General features: G+C 35.4%; 1 protein-coding gene across 1 annotated transcript in view; it reads left to right on the top strand.

Annotated features, from left to right (window-relative positions):
• The first annotated feature begins 2,248 nt into the window (after positions 1–2,248).
• ppp1r16a (protein phosphatase 1, regulatory subunit 16A) overlaps positions 2,249–25,194 on the top strand; it is a 29,348-nt gene continuing 6,402 nt past the window's right edge. Inside the window, exons 1-10 of the mRNA XM_051125117.1 lie at positions 2,249–2,369; positions 17,059–17,560; positions 19,868–19,938; positions 20,436–20,581; positions 20,686–20,789; positions 21,632–21,756; positions 21,843–21,968; positions 22,926–23,001; positions 23,076–23,205; positions 24,814–24,976. Of these exons, the coding sequence (XP_050981074.1) occupies positions 17,314–17,560; positions 19,868–19,938; positions 20,436–20,581; positions 20,686–20,789; positions 21,632–21,756; positions 21,843–21,968; positions 22,926–23,001; positions 23,076–23,205; positions 24,814–24,976 (1,188 nt within the window). The 5' untranslated portion in view covers positions 2,249–2,369; positions 17,059–17,313. The remainder of the gene's footprint in view (positions 2,370–17,058; positions 17,561–19,867; positions 19,939–20,435; positions 20,582–20,685; positions 20,790–21,631; positions 21,757–21,842; positions 21,969–22,925; positions 23,002–23,075; positions 23,206–24,813; positions 24,977–25,194) is intronic.

The raw sequence follows: 25,194 nt of genomic DNA, 5'->3' as shown, positions 1-25,194 counted from the left end.
AATTTGTGTTGTTACAATTGTAAAACTTTTGTTACAAAACCTTTTTTGTTTGTTTGTTTTTGTAATGGGGCTGATGATGTAATAATTAGAATAGCATGAAATGTGGGACATTGGTCAACATGTTTTATAGTTAAATACTTTTAAAACATATGAGCAACTCTCTTAAAACACACTTTGCACACTCTCTTTGTACAGTGTTTGTTAAATGTGCTAAACAAACAAAATATCAGCTTGCCTGAGCTTTACCTTAAAAATATAGATTGAAACATTTTGGTGGCTATATAGTTCATAATTTCTAAATGTATCCATCTTATCTGTAATGTCAGAGCAAGTGCAAACATTTATAACTTAAATGTGCAGGGGACAATTGCTATTTTATTTTGGCTGTGCAAAAACTGTTAATTGTGTTGTGTGACTGGTATTTGTTGTGATATTATTTATTTAATATTGTAATCATAAACAGACTGGTTTCTAAAGCAAATAGTTTTACTGTTTATTGCACTTGTAGTTATTTAAGTATAATGGCTAATGAAGTCTCGCACATTCACAGAAAATAGCTTACTTCCAAGAAGGATATGTGTCATTAAAGTTATACAATGCTACTTTGCTAACCTATTTGAAAAAGCAATTTGTTGTGGTAAAATGTATTATACAAGTGGTACAATCACTCAAGGACTTAATGTTTCACACAATGGGTCCCTCAAGCAATAGGAAAATTAAGATAGAGCAATGTTACTTATACAAAGATAAAACGCCATCGAGTTAACTTAAAACTAAATAATGCTAAAAAATGCAACATACAACACTCCAGTGTTGTATTCCATAAAAATGACAAAAATAATGACAAAAAATGGCCTAACTTTAAAATGGGGAACGGGCATACCAATGAACAATCCTGGTTTGATTCATCTCATGATTTATTATCTCCTCTGTAGGGTTTTATTAAACTGCTTTTTTACTTGAACTTTTCAGACAATATCTTTAGAAAGATAGTATAATTTTAAATGAGGTTGTATTTTAAACGAGGCTGTGTATGGTGAGGATGGTAAATGATAAACATTTTAACAACCCCTCATAAAGCATGTTTCATGATGTGCAATTTTTCCTGGATACATGAAAATATGAGGTTTGTCAAAAGCTTTTTGTCCACAGTCCAGCATGTGATTTGCATATGTAAATTAACTTTAAAAAAAACAAAAAACAAAAAAAACAAAAGCTGTCACTGGGTGGCACCTATTGTATCTAAAGGATCCATAAATGTACCTTAAAGGTAGGCTACATATTAGTACCTAATGTGTACATATTAGAAAATGGCACAAAAGTGTACCTTTTGGTTTGCTGATAGTGATGAAGATCTCTTACAAGATGTCATAAATGTCTACTTATTGAGGAATGAGGAAATCTATGAGAATTTGCCTGAATTTGGATGGATGCTACGCCAAACCACTAGACTTCACATGAAAAGTTCTGATAAGCAAAAAGTTCTGTTAAGAAGTTCATTGAGCATTGTGTTGACTTTGGATGCATGCAACTCCAAATTGCTACAGGAAAATGTCTTCATACAGGCCGTTTTAACTAATGCAACAACGACACACTATTTATACTTCCTTTCTTAAAGTATTAAAATCTGAAGATATTATGTCTCCCCATTTTGTTCAGAGGCATGAATTAGACGCCCCCAGTGTTTGTTAACCGGCCGACTTTTAAGCTACCGTGTTTATATGACGCAAAGCAGGGGGCGCTTGGCGGCTCCAGAGAGCAAATGCTTCCAATGAGGGGCATCCACAGCTCAGGACGACTTCTGTCTTATTAGTAACATTTATAAACTAAAAAGTAACTTTGTCAAAACACTGTAAATGCAAATAATTGCTGTCTGACATACAGTGGAATTCCGCCCAGCAATCTCTATTAAACGATTAAAAAATAAGCGTTATTCGATTATCGCAGTCGAATGTGATTGGTTCAACTTGACTAGCGCTGAGAAAAGTAACTGGTACCACGGAACAACGCCATCCATCGCTCCGTTGGTCTGGGCAACAAATTACACCTGAACAACAACACTAAGAAACTTTAATAGAAACGGAATATAAAATACACGGAGCTCAAACAGAAGAATTATTATTCAGACCAATCCGCCCGTTTCTTAAAACCTGATGCTGCCTTTTATCAGGACATTCCCTTTCTGTGCAAATTCCCAGTGTTTGTGTGAGTGTAGCGCCGACTGTCGGGATGCATTGAGCAAGTAGACGGACCGAAGGGAGCAAGGGCTGTTATGGAGATTATTATATTTCCCTTGAAAGCTAACGGAAAGGACTTTATCGTGATTAAACGGACATGAATTTACCGATTGAGTTCAGCTGAAGCAACAGGTGAGACAAAAGCGTTGAATGTGACGTATCAAACAGGTGTTTAAATGACAGGTGTGTTTTCAGGTGCGCTCACAGGCCACTGACACGAACTCATACACTAGCGATAAAGCTAAAAGTGACTTTATTCTTGAATGACTGATTTAATACACATATATGTTGATGTTTAAAGTGCTCTCGGATCGTTGTTATTTTTGAATGAGGAATATAACGAAGTTGAAATGAACTCTGGACTTCAGGTTAGCATTGTGCTAGTAACCTTAAACAGGAAATAGCATTTCAAATAAAACGTTTTTTTGCACATGTTCCATCATAATACCACGTTCTGGACGTGGTACCGTTATGTTACCATGTTTTTCTGTACAGTAGTGCCATGTATTCTTGTGCCATATAGTAGGACTATAAATATGGTGACCGCTTATTACCATGGTACATATAAAAGTACCAAGCTTTTAACGTAATAAAATGTATTTTTGTCTTGTAATGGTTGGTTATACTTGATTCGATTCACGATTCATATGTTTTCGATTCATTTCAAAACCAAACATAGCAAATTCGTAACGATTCAATAATATGATTCGTAATCAAATGTGATTAGATTCGAATAATATACATTTAAACTATTTTTAAATATCTTCTATAATGTGTCTTGAGCAGAACAAAATAATGAAGGCGAACTACTTAGGATTGTTTACTGCCCCAACAGTAACTTAAAAGGAAACATTTTATGTTCAAACAGACTGCTTGGAATATAACAAAGTGTAGTGCTAATATTTTTAGAGCTCAGCTTAACTAGACAATTGTCCCATATTTCACAAAATTACATTTCTGAGCAATTTATTTTGTTTATTTGCGTTTTTTCCAGGCTTCACAATTTCTTTATAATCCCATTATATGGTTATTCAGTGACTGTGGTAACTCAGTCAGTAAACTAATCTAGGTATTACTACAGTTTTGCACCACATATACATAGAGAGTATAGCATATGCTAATTTGCATATTGGCTCCCTAGAAAGGCTTTTCTTCTGCAAACAAAAAGCCCATTCGTTTTTTAAAAGACGTATATGTTTAATGCAGCAGTTTATCATATTCAGCAACTTATGAGCTTGTATAGGGTTAGGGTCACAATACCAAAATTGTAGTAGGTGGTACCTCAAAAATTGCTATTGAATAAACTCCTTTGAACTTACGAAGTATAATCTTTAAAACTAAATTAATCGTCAGTAACGATAACATGAACAACTTTGACACGTGACGAGTGGGCAATCAGTAATTACTTGAAGAAGATAAATCTTCAATTTTTTTGTTGTTGCTGTACTGCTCTGGTTTCACACTTTGGTCCAGTTCATCCCAGTCGATATCTGGAAGTAGTTCTGATGCAGTCTAAAGGAATCTTTTGTGTCGTTATTTTGCAAAAGTTCACAGCAGAGAGGGCATGAAGGTCTTTGTACCTGGCTGCGAAGGAATCACCATGCACCGCACCTCTGTGTTTGTAGATAGTGGAAGGGAACATAAACTTGTAGTAGGAGCGTGTTGAAATAGTGTAGGAGGGTGTAATTCTGGGGCAGCAGCCTTTTTGGTTGATTAAAGACCAGACATGCTGCTGAATTCTGGATCATCTGCAGGGGCTTAGTCGCACTAGCTGGAAGGCTGACCAACAGAGCGCTGTGGTAATCCGTTCTTGATATGATAAACACTTATACATATGATATAAAATGGTGTATAGTTTTGAATCTCAGTGCACCTGAGGCACTGGTGTTAAAAGGACTAGAGCCCTGGCCCAAAACTCTCTCTTACTGGCCCTGGGCCAGTTTGCCAACCTTATTGTTAAGCCCTGGCTCAGCAAAGAGGGAGTTGTGTGGCAAACAAAAACTTATGTTTGTGACTTACAATAATTGATTTGTGTTCAGAGTGATTTTTTGAGTTTATTTATAGTCTCGTGGACTATTTTTGTGGTACATTAGTCCCCATCCACTTTTTTTGTTTGAGAAGTGCAATGTGAACATTATGCTAAACACTTTGTCTTGTGTTCTCAGTAGTAGCATTCATTGGTTTGAAAGCATGGAGGATTAGTAAATTATTTATCTACTTTTTAGTTTTGTGAGAGGATTGTTTCTTACATGATTGACACAGCTAATCAAAATTGAATTCAGTGGACAGGTCCATAAACCTGGTCATGTGGTATGGCTTATTTCACTGAAACACTTCAGCTCAATGAGAATAGTGTGTCAGTGGATTATTCTGGCCTCAGTGCAGTTTGATTGGTTTTTGGAAGTTTTTAAAACAGAAATGTTAAGTGAAATGTGAATTTTATAAGTGTACATGAATTCTTCTGTTGAAATTATTTGTGCATTTGTGCTGTAAGGTTGTTTAAATCATCATATGTAAAGTTAGAGAGTAGTTAGAGAGAAATTTTGCATGTTGTGTTGTGAAGGTGTGAGAGTTTAAATATTGGCTATTAACTAAATATTAATGATTTTTTTCCACATTAAGAGCATGTCAACTTGCATATTATTGTGACAATAGTATTGGAAAGGTATTTTGACATTTATAAATTGGCCCCATTCACCTTTGTAACCATTTTTTAAGGAAATGAGGGAGAAGTGGAAATTAATTTCAAAAAGCCGTTCTCAATAAAATGAATTGGGCTGTGTTTGACAATGTTAAAAAAATTAAAAATATAGTTGGCATTTGCTCTTTTGGTTGATTAGCAAAAAAAAAGTGAAATCATTAAGAAAAAAAAACCCAAAGTACTTTTAACAAAATAGCAGTGTTTAATCAATTTACTTTACCAATCTAGAAGTATTTTATTACAACAGCTGTACTATTATTACTTACTGGCTGACGTGTTGTCATTATACTGTGAGATACCTATATCACACTATCACTAGATCATTGCATCACAGTGAGTGAGATCTGTATAGTCAGATGGCAAGTGTCTTGCATTAAAGCATGTGACATGCTTTTCATTTGACTGTTGTGAATGAGTCTTTATACTGCTGTGCTGATCCTGTCCTGAACATTTGGATTAGGAGAACTTGTCACTCTCACTGTTCCACCAAATCTGCTTAGTGCCTATGAATAATGAATCTCTTTTATCTGCGGTGTACTCTGGGCTAAAAAGAAAAAAAAACTGGGGTAAAAGAAGCTGGCTTGTCACGTGCATACGTATTGTGCATTGTTTACCCCAGTGGTTTTCAGTCCTGGTCCTCGGGACCCACTGTTCTGCGCATTTTGTATGTCTCCTATATTTAACACACCTGTTTCAGATCAGCAGCTCATTAGGTGAGAGTGCCATAAACTCAGCTGTGTGTGTCAGATAAGGGAGATATACAAAATGTGCAGAGCAGTGGGTCCCAAGGACCAGGATTGAAAACCACTGGTGTACACTTATCTACTGTACAACCTCTAAGAACACTTACATTAAGGCAACTACACTTCTTCGAAAGGAAGAAGTTAAATCATCTCCTTTGATGAAGTGAGTGAAATACTGCTAATGTTATCAGATGGTGATAGAAGACATCAAAAAAGACATTTCTTCAATTATCATGCTTATATGACTTGCATGGTAAGTTATATGTTATATATATATATATATATATATATATATACATTTTTTTAAAAAAATCATCTTTTATTTTTCTTTTAAAAAATCTTTTCTTTAAAAAAAACCTTAAATTACAGTTTATTTGTGTTAAGTAACAGAAGTTACAAATTCCACTGTCTCGTTTTTCAGCCAGACACAGCATAGTAACCAGTTTTAGTCTTTTAGTCTGATTCATAGAATAGAATTCACGGCATGTGTAGTTTATTTATCCTAATGAGTAATCTAAATAACTTGTGCGGTCACGGTTTTGAGCACAAGCCTGATAATGACATGCCTGCATTACAAGCTTCCACTACTTAAACACTTAAGGTGAATAATTTACTGCAAAGTAGACTTTAAAGAAAATGTCTCTTCTGTTAAGTAACTTGTAAATATCAACGTTTTTTCAGATATCTATATATCTGTTCATGCCAAGCATACTTATTGTTCTCTTTTTGTATTACTTTGTAATAAATAATTGGTTGATTTAACATCTAAATAACTGCTAATAATTATTCAGTATCAGAACGTTTTCAGTCTTTTTATAGTTTTGTTGTCTTTGCATTGCAAAGTCCTGGGCTTTGCAGTCAGCCTATGGCTTGGAAATGATCACATTAAAGGATAATAGTCTGTGAATAGTTTGCAGTTATAAAGTATAACAGTAGTAGGCTCTTTTTGCAGTAATATCGATTACTAAAATCAGTAATATAATTTTTCCCAATAATATCAATTACTTAATTTGGCAACTGGACACTGTCTGAAATGGTATTAATGTAAGTGCAGTCAGTTGTTTATGGTCTTGCGATATAGATGAAGTCTAATAGACCAGCTGAGGTGTATTGTATCATTAATAACAGTCGAACAGCAAAAAAAAAAAAGGCAATCGTTTATTACATTTCTGAATACTGATAAAAGATGTCAAGCAATGTTTGTTCTATTGCTTATAATTTTATTGCTGAGCATTATTTATGATTTACAATTGGTATTAATATTTACATTTTCAAAGTCATAAAGGAGTTTACTCAATAGCAGATTCGTTTTTGCTGTGGTATCAAAATTATCTAATTTTATTTTTTATTTTTTGCGGCAAATTATACATATGTTGTATTTTGGACGGGCTGTTGTCGGCACCAACCTTTGCTTTTATCCCATAATCACACCTTACACGTGTTAAGTCATTATTAGTCCAGGGAAAGTCTTGCTGCTTTCAAAGTTCAGTGTTTTTGATAATGATTGATCTATGAACTCTAAGATCTAAGAATCTTTCTGGCAGAAATCCAAGAACTAATGCTCAGATAGCCTTTGTTTGTAATTGTTTTATTGTCACTGAGTGCCAAGCCCCTCCAAATACAATGTGTCTTTGGAAATATTTAGACATTGAATAGATACCAAAGAATGGGTGTCGAATTTTGACAATATCTCATTCCGTTTTCTGGGCATGACTGTATTGAGTTACAGTTCTATAGTAATAGTTACAGTAATTGTTCTTGAAGCAAAGTACAATGGATCAAAACTGTGGCAAACAACTTTTTTTTCTTTTCTTTTCTTTTGTCATTGTAAAATTGCAATTATGAAGCCAGGATCGTGAGATATGAAGTCACAATTATCTTATTGTTATACTTTGGTGAAAACAGGCTACCATTGTTTTTCATTTGCATGCATAACATGATAGCTAATACAGTGGCTTTTTTTAAACCAGTTTTTGGGCCTAAAGTCAAATGGTCCAACCTGATAGCACTGTTACCCTTGTCTAATAGTTATTTGATGCAGACTGGCTGATATAACAGTTAGGAATCAAAGCTGTAGTCATTATGCAATAGGTATAAGTAGATCTGAGTGTCATTTTGCATAGCTATGATAAGCAGTTTGTTTATTTCTCATTATTTGGCCCCATATTACAGTACCTTGCAAAAGTATTCATACCCCTTAATTTTTTTTTTTCACGTTGCAGGCTTATGTAAAACTGCTTTAAATTACTTTTTTTCCCCCAAATCAATCTACACTCCATACACCTTAATGGCAAAGCACAAAACATATTTGTGACAACTTAGCAAATTTATTTAAAATAAAACACTGAAACAAGTACATTGCATTAGTATTCATACCCTTAACTCAGTACTTAGTTAAAGCACCTTTATAGCCTCAAGTCTTTTTGGGTATGATGCGACAAGTTTTGCACATTCGCACTTGGCAATTATTTGCCATTCTTCACTTCACCTCTTCACCTTTCAAGCTCTGTCAGCTTGGATGGGGGCTGGCAGACATTTTCAGGTTTCTCCAGAAATGTTTGATTGGGTTCAAGCCCAGGCTGTTCCTGGGCCACTCAAGGACATACAGAGTTGTCTATAAGCCACTCTTACTGTGTGCTTGGGGTCATTGTCCTGTTGGAATGTGAACATTCTGCCCAGTCTGAGGTTTTGAATGCTCTGGACTGGGTTTTATTTAAGGGCGTCACAATTTTTGGTGCAGTGAGCTTTCCTTCTCCTTTGATGAGTCTAAGTCCCTGCCACTAAAAAGCCCCACAACATGAGGCTGATATTACTGTTAGGATTGTACTCTGCAGGTGAAGAGCAGTCCTTCATGCATAATGCTTGGAATTTAGGTTCATCAGACCAGAGAATCCTGTAGGCGCTCTGTTGCAAATTTCAAGTGGGCTTTCATGTCTTCACTGAGGAGGCCACACCACCATAAAGCCCAGATCAGTGGAGTGTTGCAGTGATGTTCTTCTGTAGGTTTCTCCCATCTGCAAATATAATATTGGAGCTCAACTAGAGTGACCATCAGCTTCTTGGTCACCAGTCTAACCAAGACCCTGCATAGTTTTGACAGGCGGCCAGCTCTAGAAAGAGTCCTAGTTGTTTCAAACTTCTTTCGATTGTGGATAATGGAGGCTTCATGCTTCTGTGAACCTTCAATACACCAGAATTTTTTTTTCAGAACTCTTCCCCATTTCTGTGCCTTGATGCAATCCTGTCTCTGAGCTCTACAGGCATTTCTTTTGACCTTAGGGCTTGGTTTTTGCTCTGATATGGATTGTTAAGGCTGATGATACACGGCAACCTTTTGAGCAAGTTTGCCGGGCAACGTTTTTTGAGCAATGTTGTTTGAGCTCATTTCCATTGAGAATTGCTAACAAATTTCTGTCTGGATAATTTATATTGGTCGTGGGCCCTGTGCCTCACCTGGTTGCCCGTTGACAGCAAAATTGCCCATTGCTCAAAAAGTTCCCCTGTGTATCATCAGCCTTAGACCTTTCATTGAGAGGTGTGTGCCTTTCCAAATCATACTAATTCAAATGATTTGCACAGATTGAAGTGCATCTACAAGCAATATAAATGCTCCTGAGCTCAATTTTAAGTGTACTTCGTACAGTGTAAGTCGCACTTATGCAATGGAATCATTTCATTTTTTTTTTTTTTTTTGTGATAAATAAGCAAAGTTGTTACAGACTTGTTTTGCTTTGTCATTATGTGTCGCTTTATGCAGGAATAGAGCCTAGTGGTATTCTGCATGTTATGGATGCCCACCTAAACTTATGGTTGCCTATATGCTCACAAAGTAACCCCTCCTTTCTAAGGGTGACCTGAATCATTTGACTAATATCCCAGTTGCTTGCTACTTCAGTTTTAGTAGCAGACAATAGTAATACCCTCCCATTTGTTGAATGACTGTAGGCTTTACAGTTTGGGCTGCACAATCATTTTAGTGGAGAATCATAATTATTTTTTTTTTTACTGAAAGAGTAGAAGCTATTGCTGATGTTGATACTGTAAATGGATGTCAGCACAGATGTGATAAGCTTCCTTTAGTCATAACTATTCACAGGGTTCACACGTGAAATTAATGAAATGCCATATTTAAAAATGAAAACTTCGTTCTTTTCCTTGCCCAACAAGCACAATGGACAAACAGGGCAGTTCATATCTTTTTAAGGACATTTTTATTAACTTTGGTGGGCATTTCCAACTGTTTGTTTCTTCTGTTGAACACAAAAGAAGATATTTTGAAGTATGTTGGTAACAGTTGACGGTAGCCACCGATAGTTTTTTTTTCCCCCAGAACCTATGGAAGTCAACAGGTACCATGAACTGTTTGGTTACCATCATTCTTCAAAGTATATTCTTTTGTGCTCAGCAGAAGAAAAAAACTCATACAGGTTTGGAACAAGTTGAGGTTGAGTAAATGATGATGTGACTAATAAAGGCAGGTCAGTGAGAGATAAATGTTGCTCTGCAGGGCTCGTGTTTGCGTGTCGTCTTGTGTTTGCATCAAGCAGTGGTGGCTGTAAAAAGGCTAGAACAGCCTCTCAGATTATAACTTAAATGTAGTTTTTGGGAACACGCTTGATTGAAAATTTATGCCATGGGCTAAATTTAATTTTAAAAAATGCTGCAAAAGCAGCATTGGGCTCCATCTTGTCAAAGGCCAAAACAATGGCAGGTGCTTTGGCACCACTTTCAGACACCTTGTATATACAGTCTTAAACCAAGGGACACACAAACACACACACACACATACAAATTTTCCTCTCCTTTGCATTTAACCTCTGCTCTAGCTTGTTTCCTAGTGTAGCGTTCTAATAAACCTAGCATTGTACACTATGAGTGAATATTGTTTGGCTCTGTGATAAATTTTGATTGACATAATTTGATCTTCATCTTTCAAAAGGTCTGTTGTCTGCATATGTCAGCTTAAGTTTGAACTTAGATGTACAGTAGGTTAGTCATTTCGAGCCACACCCCAAAATTTAATTGTCTTATATCTTTTAATACTGCTATGAAGGTCTAAAATGGGTACAAAATACTATGAAGGTCAATGGGGTCTGTCTGGTTAGCAGCATTCTTAAAAATATTAGGGTTGTTCCGATTCCGATGCTAGTATCGGAAATGCCACCGATACCACAAAAAATTCTGGCACCAGTATCGGTGAGCACTTGAACCCACATACCGATCCGATACCATTTCCTTACATAGCCTAGTTAAGCCCGCTAGCTTTGCTTAAATGCTGCAAATCAGAAAACAATTCAAAGAAATACTGTTCTAACGTACTAGCAGTAGTGTTGTCACGATACCAAAAGTTTGACTTTGATATGATACCTGACTAAAATATCACAATACTATTACTGAACCGATACTACGAAAAAAACATAGAACAACAGGAAAAGTAATTGAATAATGGATGATCCAAATGGAGATCATAGTTATTTTATCTATTAAAACAAAGCATTTCATCCCCCCCTTTAAAATTATAATTATTAAAAAAAATATATATATATATATATATATATATAATAATAATCACATGCAAGTGCCACTACACAGGATTATGGTGAGCAACTACCGAGCCTACAGGTATGTAGAGATCTTTGCTATATTGGTAAGTTAGCTTAAAGGATAAGGCCAAATCTTATTTCATTATATAGTAATTTTATTTCACAACAACAATTATTTATATCATGACATAGTCATTTTTGTTATTTTATCTTTGTTATGTAAAAGTCTAATTAATTGAAATCATGAAACTTGCAGAATTTAATAGCTCTTTATTAAAAGTTTAACAAAAATTAAATGTTTTTATGGCCCTATGAAATATGTTTTATTATTTTTCTCAAATTCATTTTTGTTTGTGAATCTGTTTTCCATTAATTTTCTGGATTCTATTTTAATCGTTTCATTACATTTTAATAATCGAAAATGTGATGCTGCAATTTCGAGGGGTGGCACAAGTATTAGCACCTTTAACATGACTAAGCTGTCCGACAGCGTATCCGAATTCTGGCCCGAGTGTGACCCAAGCCCTTCTTTTTTTTCCCCTTCTCCCAAAACAGCTTATGCTTCTGTTTCAGCTATTAAGATAGTTCAGTTTTGTATGTAATGGAAAAGTGATATGTCATTTCGTTTTTTAAGTTAATTTAGAAAACCGTTTTTGCAGCATTTTTTGTTCGCTAAATATAAGTTTTTGCTTTTTAAAGTAACAAACAGCGGCCAGCGGAAGACTTTTCATAGCCCCTTTGATCAGTTTGCCTTCTCAAATCACCACGACTTGCCTAAAATAAAATATATAGATATAAAACAGTTCAAGTATAAGACAATGTTAGTTTAAACATTAAACCTAAATAAATGTGCGCTATTAAGTGCATATCCAATTGTTTGTGCGGAGAGTGGAAGCTGAAGTGTGCTTTGCAGGACATGGAGGTGCCTGCGTTGCATTTTTTTCGGTGGAAACAATTTAAAATTATCCATAATTTTTGCTCACAGAAGTCAGAGTAATACATCATTCAGAACTGTAAAGGGTCTACTTTTATGTGTGTGCACTCACAATATCAACAAAACGTCTTTCTGTCGTCTTGTTCTTGAACAGGAGCGCTTCACAAAAATGAACCGAAACTCAGCAAATACGTGCCTCACAGACATGATAAACATATTTCTATATAGAAAGCTTTAAATTATTACTTAACGAAATGAAACAAATCGAAAACGAAAACAACTCTTTCATTATGTAAGCTGTAAAGATGCATTTCTCTCTAAAGGTGCGTCCAAAGAGTAGATTGTGAGTCAGGATCTTTGCGACACTGACTCAGAATACACTAGTTTTCCGTTGTTTATCATAGACATAGTTTCTAAACTTTTGTTATTAACAATTTTTTATATTATTTATACAGTTATATTGTAAAACTAAAATACCTTTTTCAGTTTACAGTGTTAGATTTGTGGCTGCATTTGAAGTTCTCTTTCAGAAGCTAAAGTTCAGTTTCTTTTTCAAAAACAAATAATATTACTGTCAAATGTATGACGGATAATAAAAGTACTCCAGTTTACTGAATGTATTTGTTTATACTTTATTAAGGGATAATTTAAAGCACACCATAAAATAATTCTAGCAATTCATACATGGCTAGCAGTATCTACAGCTGTATATACAGATACACACCCAGGTATCAGATCAGTACTCGGTATTGGCCGATATCGGTCAGTATCTTTGGAATCGGTATCGGGAAGGGAAAAATGGTATTGGAACATCAAGAAGAAAAACTCATACAGGTTTGGAACAACTTGAGTGTGAGTACATGACAGAATTTTCATTTTTGGCTGAACTAAGAATCTGGGCGAATGTGTCTTAAGCCTGTCTGTTCCTTTTCACTTTAGTTTTTGTGGATAAGAAGTTGAAGACAATCTTGAAACTAATATTAAATGAGTAATATATTGATGTTTGAGTTTTTATGTGTTAGCTAGTGTAATATAGGAGTGTAGAAAAATACTGCACTACACTGCAAAACCATCAACAAAACGCCTTTACATCAGTAAAGGCATTCCACCAGCACAGATGCACATGGTTAGCCTACCGTGTCAAGAAATCCAGGGTGAGAAGTGTTCGTTGAACTGTGCTTAAGAAAAGCAATTAGAAGCATTCCTAGGTGTGATTTACTATGTAATTGGCAGCGAGTGACAGGTTTAGCAAGCTGAAATGGGATGTTGTAATATTCTCACATTATGGGCTTTCTGTGTTCATTCTAGATTGAAACTTGAACCGCTTAATTTTTTTTCTTTTCCTCAAACACAGCAGTTGACCCAAATGGTGAATTTGATTTGATTAGGTCATGACCTAATGCAGCATTTTCAAAATCTGTTTTCAAGAAGTTACAGTATGCTCGATTATTAAGTGTTACTTGGAACTCTTTCAGAGACTTGTCTGCTTCACATGCAAACTCATATTTAAATCATTCAGATCTGTTGGTTATAACTTTTTGGATTTATTCTCTACCCAGCATACCAGTAACCAGAGCTTAAAGGAGAAGTCCACTTCCAGAACAAAAATTTACACTATTCACCCCCTTGTCATCCAAATATTAAATCTTATTTTACATTTATAATGGGCTATATATCTTGAAATTGTTTATTTAAGATCTGCACAGTATCTTACTACATCTTTTAAGTGGTTAGGTGTGGAGTGTTATTTGAGTGTTCCCTGTGAGACTAATATAAATTTTGATGTGAGCTAGTTAATAATTTCAACTGAAAAATTGCGATGTTTATATATTAGGTTACATTTTATTTTGATGCTCCCCTTAGTTTACTGACTATAATCGACTATAAACAGCTTTGCAACTACATATCAGTTAACTCTCATAGTATTAGTATGGCTTATGTTAAGGTTAGGGTAGGTAGAATGTTGATGTACAAAGTTACTTATAGTCAGTTTGTCTTTTGGGGAACCATCAAAATAAAGTATTAGCACATACTTAGCAGACATACTACTAATACTCCTATGACTGCTAGTTCACAGTTGCAGAGTTACTAATCAATAGGTGATCAAAGGGTACCATCAAAATGATCAAACTGATATTACAGTAAAAATTGTTCAAAGCAAATGTGTCATATTACACATTCATCTTATTTAGTATCTGATCTTATGGCTGTTTGAGAAAAAAATATTATTATTATTATAACTATACTAAGTGGTCATTAATTGCTTTAAATAAAGTAGCATACAAAAGATGGCAAGATAAGAGCCTTATAATACATTATAACTATGAAAAATATAATCCATTGTAACCTAAGTGAATGCAACATGTTCATTGTGTGTTACAAATCATCATACTCTTAAACTATAACTACAAATAAGTAAATATTATAATACATTTAAAACGGTTTTTATGAATATTCATAAGATGATATAAGATATTATAAGGTTTTTTTTTATAATGCATTATTCATTCATTAAGCATACCCTTATAATGTATTAAATGTGGGCTTCATAGAAAGTGTTACCAAATAGTTTTTTGAGGAAAACATTTCAGGATTTTTAGACTGATATGGTGCCTTGAGTTTGAACTTCCAAAATGTAGTTTTTAATGCGGCTTCAAATGATCCCAAATGCATTTGTAAACGATCCCAGCAAAGGAAGAATGGTCTTATCTAGCTGGTTATTTTCATAAAAATAATACAATTTATATACTTTTTAATGTCAAACGCTTGTCTCGTCTTGCTCTGCCTGAATTCAGTTTTTTCCCGGTTCATGACAATTAGGGTATGTTGAAAAAAACTCCCATGTTCTCCCTCAACTTCAAAATCGTCCTATATTGCTGTTTTACCCTTTTTGTTAAGGGTGTTTGATCTTCTTTGTAGAGCCCGACCGATAAAGGATTTTGAAGGCCGATACCGATACAAATATTTATTGGTTTTAAAATCCAATATTCCGATATATCGGCTGATATTTTTTTATTTTTTTTTTTTAATTTAGGAAACGCGCAACAAAACATTAACAGATTTCCCTAACATTAGTTATTTGTAGTTATTTATGAGTTTTAACTAACATAATATGATAATGCATTTTAAAAAGAAACTTGTTTCTTTTATTGTCACAATTACAATGTCAGCTTGCTTATCCCTTTACCTGCACTTTTTAAATTCTTTCCACCAAGCTACATCAAACCATTTTCAATCATCAGTTGCTGCCTGCCTTCTAAAACCTACTATTTAGCGATCTAAATCCATTATGTGACTCGTTAATGCTGCGGCTGAACGACAGTCTGCAACGCACACTTGGCGTCATTGGATTTCACACACATGTAAAAGAAAAGCTAACTTTTATGCACAAGCTACGTTTGATACTTTTTCTCTATGTCTAAATGTTCACTCCTCGCAAGTCTAACTTACATTTTACAATGCAGGGACTGTAACTAGAGATATGCTAGTTATAAATACAGTAATCATTACTTTATTTAGGCAGAATAAGTTTGTTGTGGTTTCCAAGCTCATTAATGTTAATGTTAGCGGTCTTCCACTGATAGTGGCATTAGCTAGCTTTGTGGTTAGCTAGTCTATGATGAGCCATAATTTAGCAATGGATAACGTCATACTGCAAATTGTAAAACATACATTTTCAATATAACAGGCCAAGGAGAGATGATACGTCTCATTGCTATAACTGTCACGCTGTTAAAGAAATACTTCAGTCTCATTGTCAAAAGTTAAAAGGACAGTCAGTCAACTACACTGTAACAACGTAACGTAATTACTAGCTAATTCCGCTTCACTCTCGGCTTATTTAACAGCAGCAAAACTGGACATGATAGTCACGAATTTTGTCATGCTTATTTGAGTTAAGAGAACTGATGGGGATGTTCTTTTAATTGTTATTCAAGCAATGTATGTCTCGTGACCAACTCACCATGAACACACTTCACCGATGATCTCACTCGCGGATAACTGGTTCTCTCTGCCCGACTCTGGCTGGATCAGCAGGTTGCAGGATGTGTGGCGCGTTATACACAAGTGTTGCCAACAGGGACGGTGTAGAGTGCCCTCTGGTGGACAAACTATACAACGCCAACACTCATGACATGGTTGAAAGGTGTTTCGTTCGTTTTTATTTTATTTTTGAAATATTCATTTATCGGCCATTATAAATGCCGATACCGATAGTTTGGAAAATGCCTAATATTGGCCGATAATATCGGCCTGCCGATAAATCGGTCGGGCTCTACTTCTTTGCATGTTCACTTTGCAAAGACTGGGTCGGTACTTCTGCAGCGATGTAGGATGATTTTGAAATGATTTTTGAAGTTGAGGGAGAAATAACGAGAGTTTTTCAACATACCTTAACTGTCTTGAACCAGAATACACATGCAAAGCAAGACAAGATGAGCGTTTGAGGTTATCAAACAAAAAAGTATTCAAGTTCTATTTTTTTGATGGAAAATAACCAATCGTTTCGCTAGATAAGACCCTTGTTCCTTGGCTGGGATCATTTACAACCACATTTGGGATCGTTTGAAGCCACATTTAAACTGCTTTTTGGAAGTTCAAGCTCGGGGCACCATAGCAGTCCATTACATGGAGAAAGATCCTGAAATGTTTTCCTCAAAAAAAACGTAATTTCTTTATGACTGAAGATATGAACATCTTGGATGACAAGGGGGTGAGTACATTATCTGTACATTTTTGTTCTGGAAGTGGACTTTTCCTTTAATATTTTCTCATTTAAACTATATAATTAGATCTATAATGCAGTTCAAAAAGAATATTTATCCATTGTTCATTTTTGGTGCCTAAACTGAAAAAGCATGACACAAGTTAAGTCTTAACTTCACACTCTTTCTTTCAGAACTTGTCCTCCTGGTCCATATAGGAAACGTTATTAAGAATGTGATCTGTCTTTGGCTGCCATCTACATCTCTACATTATCCCATTGGATCTCGAGTTTGTTTGCAGCTCTCATCTGAAGTTTGGACGTCAGATCTGCAAGTGTGAGAGAATTGAATGCCTATGATAGGAAACAGCAGAAGATCTGAGCAGAAGCCACAGTCCTTGTGGTGTGAGAAGGGATTGTGAAGGCGTTGAGAGTCTTGACTTTAAAGATATGGCAGAGCATGGTGAGCTGCTAGCGGAGATGGCGACTATCGGCCGTCTCTCAGCCACTGAGCGCCTGAAGCATGCGCAGAAGAGACGGGCACAGCAGCTGAAAGGCTGGGCTCAGATGGAAAAGGACAGTACCCGTAGTCAAAAGGGCAACCATAAGGGAGATGGGGTGAAGAAAAGCAGAAGGGTGACCTTCAACACCAGTGTGACATTACTGGAGGCTGCAGCCAGGAATGACGTAGAGGAGGGTAAGAGTAATGGACTTACAATTTTCACATCTGTTTTGTTTATTACAATGGGTGTAGAAAATCCACACATCTCTGTTTAAAACTTCAGGTTTTTGAAATGTATAAAATAGTCCAAGATAAAACATGCTTGATCTTTATCCACCTTTAATGTGACATTGAAAGCAGTTACAGTTTAGTTTTTCATGACCATTTTATACTAGCCTCTTACTTAAAACAGTTTTTTGCTATTCTACCTCTGAGACCTTTATGCAAATGCCCTGTGATTTGGTTACACTGTGACTGCACATGTTACCTTGTGCCTTTTTACTCTGGAAATCAAAACTGCATACTTTGAAGGATTAGTTCACTTCCAGAATAAAAATTTCCTGATGATTTACCCAAACTTGTGTCATCCAAGATGTTCATGTCTTTCTTTTGTCAGTTGAAAAGAAATTAAAGTTTTTGAGGAAAACATTCCAGGATTTTCCTCCATATAGTGAACTTCAGTGGTGCCCATTGGTTTGAAGGTCCAAAATGCAGTTTCAATGCAGCTTTAAAAGGACTCTACATGATCCCAGACGAGAAATAAGGCTCTTTTGTAGTGAAACGATTGGTCATTTTCTAAAAAAAAAAAAAAAATATGTAGGTACTTTTTAACCACAAATGCTCGTCTTGCACTAGCTCTGCAATGCGCGTCCGTGACTTAACGCATTATGTAATCTTCTTGGAAAGGCCACGCTTGGTTAATTCTTCTGTTTACTTTGATCAGAAATGTAGGGTAGGGGAAAACAGTCCATCTTATTTTCTTCTCCAACTCCAAAATTGTCTGACATTGTTGTTTTACCTTTTTGATGAAGGATGTTACACATGCATGATTATGTAATGTGTGAGGTCGAGCTAGTGTAAGACGAGCATTTGTGGTTAAATGCTCAATTGTTTGGCTAGATAAGACCCTTATTCCTCGGCTGGGATTGTGTAGAGCCCTTTGAAGCTGCACTGAAACTGCAATTTGAACCTTCAACCCATTGGGCACCTTTGAAGTCCACTATTTGGAAAAAAAATCCTGGAATAGTTTCCTCAAAAACCTTAATTTCTTTTCGACTGAAGAAAGATAGACATGAACATCTTGAATGACATAGGTGTGAGTGAATTATCAGGGAATTTATATTCTGGAAGTGAATTAATCCTTTAAAGGAACACTCCACTTTTTTAAAATAGGCTCATTTTCCAACTCCCCTAGTGTTAAACAGTTGAGTTTTAATGTTTTCGAATTCATTCAGCCGATCTCCGGGTCTGGCGGTAGCACTTTTAGCATAGCTTAGCATAGATCATTGAATCTGATTAGACCGTTAGCATCTTACTCAAAAATGACCAAAGAGTTTCGATATTTTTCCAATTTAAAACTTGACTCTTCTGTAGTTACATCTTGTACTAAGACTAATGGAAAATGAAAAGTTGTAGGCCGATACGGCTAGGAACTATACTCTCATTCTGGCGTAATAATCAAGGAACTTTGCTGCCATATCATGGGTGCAGCAGGCACAATATTATGCAGCACCTGTAAATAGGCTACCTTCCGTCAACATAACCAGCGTGACCACCTGCTTGCACAGGGAGACTATTTTCAGGCCCGCCAGAACCAGAGATCGGCTGAATGAATTTGAAAACGGTAAAACTCAACTGTTTAACTCTAGGGGAGTTGGAAAATGAACCTATTTTCAAAAAAAGTGGAGTGTTTCTTTTAGAAAAAATTAAAATAGTTAAGAAAATAAAATACTGTGTTATTTTAAAAGAGGTTAATAGGTAGGCTGTGAAAAATGTAAAAAAGTCCAAATAATTAGATTTTGTAGGTCTAGTAATTCCAATAATATGTGCCCATATATGCACAGTTTATAAAGTGTATTGAAAAATTTGTACATCACTCTTATTTTTACAATTTTCCTCACAGATTTATAAAATTTACCCTAAATTTATTAACCTGTATTTATAGATTTGTAATCTGTACCCTCCGCTGTCACAAATACAGATCAAATTACCTTATAAATACCTTCAAATTTTAGTTCATGTCATGTTAAAGAATGATCTTTTTTTGCATCTCAACATAAATTTAGAATTATATTTACTGAAATAATTGGAAATAAATTATGAATTAAGTCGGCACTGATAGCCCAGTTGTTAGTGTGCCTGCATATAGTGCAGCTGTGCTGCCGGCGACCCGTTTGATTCCCGTCTCGAGGTCCTTTGCCGTGTCTTTAATGTCATAATTTGTCTAAAATGTTAATTGTTTGTAGTTTTGGTGACCTAAGAGCATTTGTGTCTGTCTGGCAGTACGAGAGTTGCTCAATAATGGAGTCAGTCCAGACTTGTTCAATGAGGACGGACTTACTGCACTTCATCAGGTACATGCTCATTGACACAAACACACAGGCTGCAAAACAAGAAGAACAACAGCTCATTTTAATCTGTTTCATCTTGTAAACAAATACACAAAATCTCTAAAGTGCAGTCTTCAGTAGACTACTACTGTCAATGGGATAAAAAAAAAGAACAACTAAACTATATTGAGAGGGTTTTTACTGTTTTCTGTTAGTTAAACTAAAATACAGCACATGATTAGCACACCCTTATATATTCTTTTTTTTTTTTTTTGAAAAGTCACTGTCTAAATAAAGTCTTTCAACACTTATCAGCCACACAGAAAAATTACAAAAAATTGCTGATTAAGAAGGCCAGATGTTGGGTGATATACTGGCCTTGGTGATACATTGGTAGACCATTAGTCATTTAGTTGCTTGTTGGATGTCCTTTCGAATAGTGGTCCATCTTGCCATATCCCTACTCTTGAAATGTGCTCTCCACAGACAGTAATTCAGTTAACTTTTTTGTTTCTCTGCAGAGCTGCATAGATGATTTTTTGGATATAGCACGCTGTCTTCTAGACGCGGGTGCGAACGTAAATGCGTGTGACAGTGAACTGTGGACTCCTTTACATGCTGCGGCCACCTGCGGACACACTGACCTCGTCCAGCTGCTGATAGAAGCGTGTGTCTCAATTTATAATTCATTTAGTATAAATATATAAACTGTTATTGCTGTATAAATGGTGTGTTCCCTGTGATACAGACTGTCTGATTTCATGTGTTCAGGGGTGCAGATTTGTTGGCGGTGAATGCAGATGGAAACATGCCGTATGATCTGTGTGAGGATGAGGCTACGCTAGAGCTCATAGAGATGATCATGGCAGAGCAGGGTGAGGGTTGCCAGTTACCTACTATTGAGCTAAATCAAACTTCTTTTGACCAGTTTTTGAGGAACATTGCATTTAAAAGATATATTTTTCAATGCTCCTGACAAAGAGTAACTCGTCTTTTTATGGACGGTAATTCATAAGATACTTTGTATTATATTTGCTTTTAAAAAATAATTCTGTAGAGCAGAGTTTCTTACTTTTTCATGTTAGAGAAAAAGTAGAGACCCTAGAGAGGTCTCGAAACCCACAAAAACATTTTAGTAAAATATGAGGAAAAACCTGCATTTGTTTTCCTTTAAAATAGAGATGTACTGAGATTTTTTGAGCCAGTGCGAAAACTGATAATTCACAGGTCACTCTGGTATTAAGGTATTAACGTTTTAAGCAACCCATAGTTTAAAAATGACATTAGCTGTCTGACATTTGGCTGAGATACAACTATTTGAAAATCTGGATCAAGATACTAAGAAAATCGCCTTTAAAGTTGTCCAAATTAAGTTCTTAGAAATGCATATTACTAATCAAAAATTAAGTTTTAATATATTTATGGTAGAAAATTTACAAAATATCTTCATGGAACATGATCTTTATCCTAATAATATACTAATAATTTTTGACATAAAAGAAAAATCGATAATTTCGACCCATACAATGTTTTTTTGGCTATTGCTACAAATATACCCAAGACTGGTTTTGTGGTCCAGGGTCACAAATGTATTTGTATAATTACACTTCTGGGACTTAACATGCTGTAATATTACATTTCATTGAGAGTTTTGATTTCTGTCTTGAGTATACAACTGGAAGAAAACGACACATTTTGACTGTATGTTTGTATTTAGGGATTACTCAGGAGAGAATTGATGAATGTCGTGGAGCCAAGGAGAGAGCGATGTTGTCTGACCTTCAAGAGCTGGTTGCGAGCGGAGCTGATTTAAATGTGAAGGACGAGCAGGGAGCCACTTTGGTAAGACATACTGTAGCAGTGCAGGTAGACAGGATGGTAATTTATAATGTTACCAAAACTGAAGATCTTGTGTTTTCTCTGTGTAGCTCCATATAGCTGCTGCTAATGGATACACATCAGTTGGGGAGCTGTTGCTGGAGCACAGAATATCTCCTAATGACAGGGATGTTGATGGATGGACTCCGCTTCATGCTGCCGCCTGCTGGGGACAGGTGATTATTACTGACACACAAGAGGGTTTAGTGCATGAAAATAAAGTTGATAATTATTTGCATGTTATTGATGTTATTGTACTTTTTTTTTTTTTTTTTAACTTTGTAATCTTTAATTAAAATATCATAAATATCAAATTGGTCACAACTTCAGTTATTCCATTGAAAGCACAGTTGCATATGGAGCTGGGGGTAACACATTACAAGTAACACAAGTTACATAGATTACTTCAAGTAACTAGTAAAGTAATGCATTACTTTAAAATTGACAACAAAATATCTGAGTTACTTTTTCAAATAAATAGTGGTAAAAGACACTCACATAGCTACTTCAAGTAGTAAAAAAAACCCAAATACTGTGTTAATTCCCTTAATTATTTATTCTGTTATAAGACCGTAAAAATAAATGGTAACACTTTAGTATAGGGAACAATTCTCACTGTTAACTAGTTGCTTATTAGCATGCCTATTCACAACATATTGGCTATTTATTAGTACTTATAAAGCACATATTCTGCATGACCACATTCTATGTCCCTAATCCTACCAAATACCTAAACTTAACAACTACCTCACTAACTACTAATAAGCAGCAAATTAGTAGTTTATTGAGGCAAAAGTCATAGTTAATGGTTTGTTAATAGCGAGAAATAAAGTGTGACCAAATAAATCACAGAAGTTCACACATTAATTTTTTCCATTGGACTAGGAATGTTTATGATGGCTCAGGGGCATATGTAGATTTCTGTTTAATAAAAAGCTCTTGCTATATGTGTATTTTTTTTTTTAATAAGGTCCTGCTCCACCTTCCTATTTAGTAACTAAATGGTACACTTAGTTATAGTGAACATGTAATGGGCTTTAATTCATAAAGAAAGTTAGTTGGCAAAAACATATTGGCTTTAATAGCAGAATTGATGTTGATTCCTCAGTGATTGTGTCTTTCCTATCTTTTAGATCCAGATGGTGGAGCTGTTGGTAGCTAATGGTGCAAATTTAAACGCCAAGTCTGAGCTAGATGAGACGCCTCTGGGTATGACACTTTCCAAACGTTTGATCAGGAGTAACTTGACTGGAGGCTTCATAGTACTTTTTGTTATTTCGTAGATGTGTGCACTGATGAGGAGGTCCGGGCCAAAATGATGGATCTGAAACACAAACACGATGCCATCATGAAGGGTCAGGACAAACACAAGAACACACTGCAGAGACGAGTATCAAGCACTGGCAGCAGAGGGTGAGGAGAGCACAAAGCCACACCTCACAGTCAAAATAAAAATAAAAATAAAAAAAGTCTAATGTATCTCTTTAGGTTTAATAAGAAGCTGTTACTACAGCAAAGTAGTGATGACTTCTAGTAATGGTTATGAGGTGTAGTGTGAAAAACATGAAAATTATAGTTGGTGCATGCTGCATAAGCGCACATTATAAACATTCCAGAACATATTTTTCTGTTGTAAAAATACTTTTACTTTTCAGAATTCAAAATGTGTGTATACAGTGCAACAGTACAAACTATGAGGGGAAAAAAAATACATTTTTTTAGAGCTTGTTTTTATTAAAGTAAGTGGAGATGCAAAAAATGCCAAAAGACACCATGACTTGACTGCAAATAGTTACCTTACAGATCCATTCAGAATGACTATACACACCAGGGGCCGGATTCACGAAACATTCTTAAGAATAAAAAAAAGTCTTCTTTACTGCCGTTTTCTTCTTTTTTTCAACTTAAAAAAAAAGTTAAGAATATTTTGCATTCCCAAAAATTCTTATTAAGAATGTTCTTGTATTTTTTTATTAAGACAAAACTTAAAAAGAATTCATATGCTTGAATAGAATCTTCTTAAAGTAGAAGTTCACTTCCAGAACAAAAACAGAGCAGATAATTTACTCACCAAGATGTTCATGTCTTTCTTTCTTCAGTCGTAAAGAAATTTTGTTTCTTGGGGAAAAAAATTCAGGAATGTTCTCCATATAATGGACTTCTATGGTGCCCGTGAGTTTAAACTTCCAAAATGCAGTTTAAATGCAACTTCAAAGGGCTCTAAATGATCCCAGCCGAGAAAGAATGGTCTTATCTATCGAAACAATCGGTTATTTTCTAACAAAAAGTAAAATTTTTATACTTTTTAACCTTAAATGCTAGTCTTGTCTAACTCTGCGATGTGCATTCGTACTCTGTGTAATTCAGGTCAGTACAGTTAGGGTAGGTAGAAAACTGTAAAATCACCCTACATCGCTGCAGAAGTACCGACCCAGTGTTTACAAAGTGAAGGGTCAAAGAAAGGTCAAACGCCCTTTACAAAAAAAAGGTAAAACAGCAATAGGACGACTTTCACTTTAATTTAATGTGCTTTCTATGTATATAAAATCATGTTTGTAAATTTAATTTAATGTGTGCACCAAAATGGGACATCTCATCTTGTACATAATGCCATATACATGTACATGTACATTGACCCATGTACATAATACCACTGACCTTCACTAACTCAAATTTTGGCTGTTTCAAACAGCATCAACAGTAGTCAACATTTGAAGTTGATCAAAAAAGTTCACCAAAGTTGTCCTAAGACAAGAACGGGTATTGTTTTGGTTTTAGGACAACTTTGATGAAAGGGTTTGATCCACTTCAAATGTTGACTACTGTATTATGAAACATTCATCAAAGTTTTGGACAACTTTGTGAATCACAGAATTTTTATTGGTGGATAATTGTGTTAATCATGATAATTGTGTGATCATGATAATTGTAACTTTGTACAGTTAATTGTGATGATGTAAAAAAAAAACAAAAAAAACTCAAACTGTTTGTCTGAAATCTTTGTGTGGTTTGTGTTTACAGTAAAGTAGTGAGGCGCACCAGTGTGAATGAGCGCAGCAGTCTGTACCGCAGAGAGCATCAGAAGGAAGCCAAAGTGTGGCAGGAAAGAGGCAGACAGACAGATGCCCTGGATGATGATGAAGACAGACAAACCGATGCAGAACTGAACCTGCACGCTGCACTGGTGAGAAATTACCTTAAAAACATTTTTGTTTATTGTTTAAAACCTTCTGAAATACGACAGATCTACCCAACGTTAGGTGACTGTATAGTAATTACATTTAGTTTTGCTAACAACTCTAAAACCTTCTAATGGCCGGAATATTTTTGATATCTCTGGTCATATGGGTTTAAGTTTTCATCTGTATTTTTACATTTTTCTAAACTTGTCTGTTTATTATG

This window comes from Labeo rohita, chromosome 12 (genome assembly GCF_022985175.1).
Source record: "Labeo rohita strain BAU-BD-2019 chromosome 12, IGBB_LRoh.1.0, whole genome shotgun sequence".
NCBI lineage: Eukaryota > Metazoa > Chordata > Actinopteri > Cypriniformes > Cyprinidae > Labeo > Labeo rohita.
This window is presented reverse-complemented; position numbering and strand designations above follow the sequence as displayed.